This window comes from Egretta garzetta, unplaced genomic scaffold, assembly GCF_000687185.1.
Source record: "Egretta garzetta isolate BGI_Z169 unplaced genomic scaffold, ASM68718v1 scaffold564, whole genome shotgun sequence".
Lineage (NCBI taxonomy): Eukaryota > Metazoa > Chordata > Aves > Pelecaniformes > Ardeidae > Egretta > Egretta garzetta.
Window position 1 is genome coordinate 327,672 of NW_009259502.1, and position 4,321 is coordinate 331,992.

Below are 4,321 nucleotides of genomic sequence, written 5' to 3' on the forward strand. Positions count from 1 at the left end.
CTTGGCCACCCCACTCCTGATACAAGCCAGGATGCCGCTGGCCCTCTTGGCCACCTGGGCACCCTGCTGGCTCCTAGCCAGCCCCCTGGCGACCAACCCCCCCAGGGCCTTTTCCGCTGGGCAGCTTTCCAGCCGCTCTGCCCCACGCCTGGAGCGCTGCCTGGGGTTGTGGTGACCAAATTGGGGAAAACCAGCTCATTTTAGAAGGATTTCCAGAAGTAGCAGCCGTTAGCCAATAACCACTGGCATTTTGCAAACTCAAAAAACAGCAGAGCGAACCGATCTAAACCTGGATGCTGTGGTCCCAAGTCTCCCCTCTTCCCACACCCCTTCCCACCTTCCCATCCTCTGCCTGTAGTGCTAATGTGGCAATGCAACAGGTTTGGGGAGCTGTGAAATTGGGATTTGGGGGGGGGGTGAAGGTGGGAGAGATTTGTTTTTCGCTCAAGCAGCTCCGTGAAGAGGTTCCTCAGGCTCTAGGCAAGGAGAGCTTGGGTTTCTCTTTCTGCCCTGAATCCGATGGGTGCTCGGGCTTGTTCAGTCCGTCCAAGGTCTGCAGTTCAGCGACGGCTGAGCATTCCCATCTTCCCTTTGCTAATCAACGTATTCATCTATTCTCACCCCATCCTTCATGAGCTCACTAAAGCAAATGAAACCTACTGGTTCCTAGTGAATTTTTAATTGCATTCTTGTTATTCTGTCGTGCACTTACCAGTCTGTTATGAAACGTTTTACTTCTGCTCCGAAAACACATGAGATGTGTCTGCAGTGCTCTGGGATTTCCGCAGGTGCTCAGGCTGAAGGAATCTCTCTCCCAGACAGATGTCCCGGGGGTGGACCACGTCTTTTTGTTCAGCGTTTGTGTCGTACTCAGCCCTGGTTTGAGCTTGGGCCTCCCCAGCATCACGCGAATAGTGAGGAGTAATCCTTTTGTCGCTCTTGTGTTTCACAGATGTCTCTGGCAGTCCCGTCAGCGTGGACGTTGGAAAGTGCCGGTCCAGCTGCCTGTCCCAGCAAATTGGCTCCCCCCAGCCCGGCCTCCTGGGGCTCTCCAGGCACTCCTCCATGCTCGATTTCCTTAGAAGCAAGAAGGTGAGAAAAGCGTGTTTGTGCCACCCCCATGGCGGGAGCGGTCGGATCTCGGTGACGATCACACACTGGTGCCCGGGGCTGTGATTTTATACAGGTTTTAAAGTACCAGGTTTTGGCTTCTGCATTGCTGAGCCTCTGGTCCCCCCTTAGGCAGCAAGCAGCGGATCATGCAGGCCAGGCAAAGGGAAATTATCCAGCAGTGCTGGGTACCTGGTGGCAGAGGAAGGGCCAGCGTGGAGCTGAGGGCTGTCACAGCACCTACCCAGCTGCTCCAGGCAGCACCCAAGTGTATTTCGGTCCTCCCCAGCCCAGCACCAAGCCCCACTCTCACACATCGTGTACGTGACAGCTACGTGCAGAGGGGTTGGAGGCCTTTTTCTGCCTGGTTGAGCAACACCGGCAGCACCCATGATTTCATGAGGAATATCTGGCCTTTGAGGTGCTTATGTCATTCCCTTATCACATGCCCTGTGTCACTCCTAGGAGGGACTAGAAGGAGCCTGTGCGTTTGGGGACACAGCTACACGCTGGCTGCGATGCTCCCCTTATCCCAGGAGAGCTGACATTGCCTCCAGTCCCACCTCCACCAGGATAACCAGCCCTGGCGAGGGGATGGAACTGAGCTCTGCAGGGTGCTGCGTCCTGTGAGGGCTCGCCTGGGGGGCTGTAGCTGTGAAAAATCTTGTTGCCACTTGTCCCACTGTTGTCACCACCACGGCACTGCTGGCGCAACCCCTTCCAGGCGGGCAGGTCCACATTCGTTCCCCAGAGCTGTTGTCACGCTGACCCTCCGGATCAGGAGTCTGGGGTGAAACAAGGACTGGTTTAGCCAGTACGGTTCAGCCGATCGTAGCAGGGGCTTGTGAAATCAATGGCTTGGGTGTCAATGTGCCACTGGGAAGGGCAGCACCTCAGCAACGCGGTGCCGCCGTGTGGGGAGAAAGGAGTAAAAGCTGAGTCAGCTCTAGGTCAGAAGAGGCTTTTATCAGGGAGCGATGCTGGAAGTTCTTCTCCGTGACATGGTTTTACCAGTGTATAAGCCACTTGCCCTGTTCTGTGCAGCTGCAGGTCAGGCATCGACGGCTGTCACTGCAGCACGTGCCCGGAGGAATGTCTCCGTCTCCCAGCTCTGAAAACCTTCTTTCCAGACTCTCCTTGGGAGGTCACGGTCGACGTGGGGAAGTGCTCTGACCCAACCTACAGCGCAGGTATGGGAATGGTGGAGAGCTCCAGGGACATGGGGACGGGCACCCAGCTCAGAGCGTGACCTAACACCGCTCCGGTCCGCTGCGCAAACCCTCTTTGCCTTAGGTGGGAGTGGGATTGTATTTTGCACTCTTGGGGTTTGGGTTTGCTTTCTTCTTCTGTTGCTGGGCCTTTACAGCACAGGTCTGCAGGCAAAATGGTAACTCTGCCCCGGTGCACGGTGTGAGGATGGAAATGCAACCACCACCTCGTCTTACGGGGAAGCGGCCTCTTCCAGAGATCATAGAATCAGAGTAACCCAAGGTGGGAGGGACCGTGGGGGTCTCTGCTCCAACCCCCCGCCCCAAAAGCGAGAAAACCAACCTGATGATAAAAGCTCTGCTGAAAACAGAGCACTTGGCAACGACTGAAAAAACGGAGTTTCCTTTCCGACGGTCTGGGATGCCCTTTCGTCGCAGCACCAGCGAACTGCACTGACGCTTCAAAAATCACTCAGAAATGGAAACTCCAAACTAAATCGTTCCAGACAGGTCAAAACCTTCCATGGGGATAAAGCTGAACTGGTTTGTCCTGAACTGGTGTGCTCTCTTGTGAGCTCACACATAAAATAACCCGAGAGTCACGTTGGTGAGGATGAACCGATCGCTCTTTATCAGAACGGAAGGTTGTGTTGAAATGATTTTCCACGACTGCTTGATAAAAATCAGTCCTCCTGGAATTTGTTGGCGTCATTTTCCTGGCATTTCTGCATCTAAAACCATCCCTTAAAGCCCTCCCGGCAGGTCCCGTGGCACAGCCGTACAGCAGCTGCTAGAGAGGGACAGAGACCCATGCGAGGCCGAACGTGACCTTGAGAAGCAGCGAAGGGGCCTGAGCTGGAGGGGCTGGGGAAGCCAGGGGGGCGGCAGAGAAACCAAAACCCCAAGGGGCTCTGCTTGGGGATGTGCACCCCCTCCCCGAGGCATCAGGCTCCTTGTGTCATCCGGCTGCAAGACACAGCAAGTGGAAAAGAAAATTAGGCAGCGTGAAGTGCTTCTTCCCAGAGGTGGGAGAATCTGCGTTTGCTTCCCAGACGTGTGACTGGAAGGTGCTGGGCGATGCCGTTGTCCCCGGGGTGGCTTGTGGAGGGTGGCTCATTCAGTGATAATGGCCCAGGGCTGGGAAATGTGGACTCGCCCCCAGCTTTGCCTCTGCCCTCGGGCAGGTCTCCGCACTTTCCTTCTGGATTTTCCCCTGTAAAGCCAGGCTGACACTTTCAGTGTCCTGTTAAAGACTGGAAACGTCAGAGGAGCGGGGAGGCCTGGGGAAGGATGTTGAAGTTTCACCCAGAAATATTGGCTTCCAGAAATCCGTCGTCAGTTTGTGTCCCCCCCCTCTTAAGGCATCTCAGAGAGATTTGCATTGGGAAAACGCTTTTCCCTCCCCTGAAAACACAGCCCCCACCCTGGAACAAAGACATCTCCAGCGGCTGATAAAGGAGCTGGGAGGGGGGCAGGAAACTCTCCCATTCTAAAGCCAGGAACCAAACGCAACCCCTGCACCCCAGGGCTGGGACAGGGCCGGGCTGGGTCCTGTTCAGAGCCAAAACCCGAGACTGACTTAGCCACCGCCTCAGCCATCCTTCTGCCCCCTCTAGCTCCCGCAACAGCGATTTTGATTCAAATTTACGTGGGGAGGGAGAGCAAAGCTGGGAGATACCAGATAAACTGTTTGTTTCTATGCAGAGCGTGCTCCCCAGCTGAGCCAGGCAGGACGCTCCGTGCCCGTCTCCTTCCAACTGGAGGCGAGTTTCTGCTGGAGGAGCCCCTGTCTCCCCTCTCCAGTGGGGACCTGCCCCCGAGGCAGCGCGTCCCGGCCTGGAGGTGACACGGCAGCCAAGACGCGGGCTTTCGGCACGTCCACCCAGAGCCCCCCTTCGCCCCGCTCCCTGCACGGCTCCCTTCACGCGCAGACTGGGAGTGCCAAAGCCGAACAGCACTTTTGGTTTTTTACCCTGGGAATTTTTCATTCAGTTGAAGCTTGA

The 4,321-nt window shown here is 56.0% G+C and overlaps 1 protein-coding gene across 1 annotated transcript in view; it reads left to right on the forward strand.

The window, feature by feature from the left end:
* The window catches only part of LOC104125058, a 13,283-nt gene that overhangs the window by 2,749 nt on the left and 6,213 nt on the right, over positions 1–4,321 (forward strand). The window contains exons 3-4 of the mRNA XM_009637454.2: positions 953–1,103; positions 2,155–2,300. Of these exons, the coding sequence (XP_009635749.2) occupies positions 953–1,103; positions 2,155–2,300 (297 nt within the window). The remainder of the gene's footprint in view (positions 1–952; positions 1,104–2,154; positions 2,301–4,321) is intronic.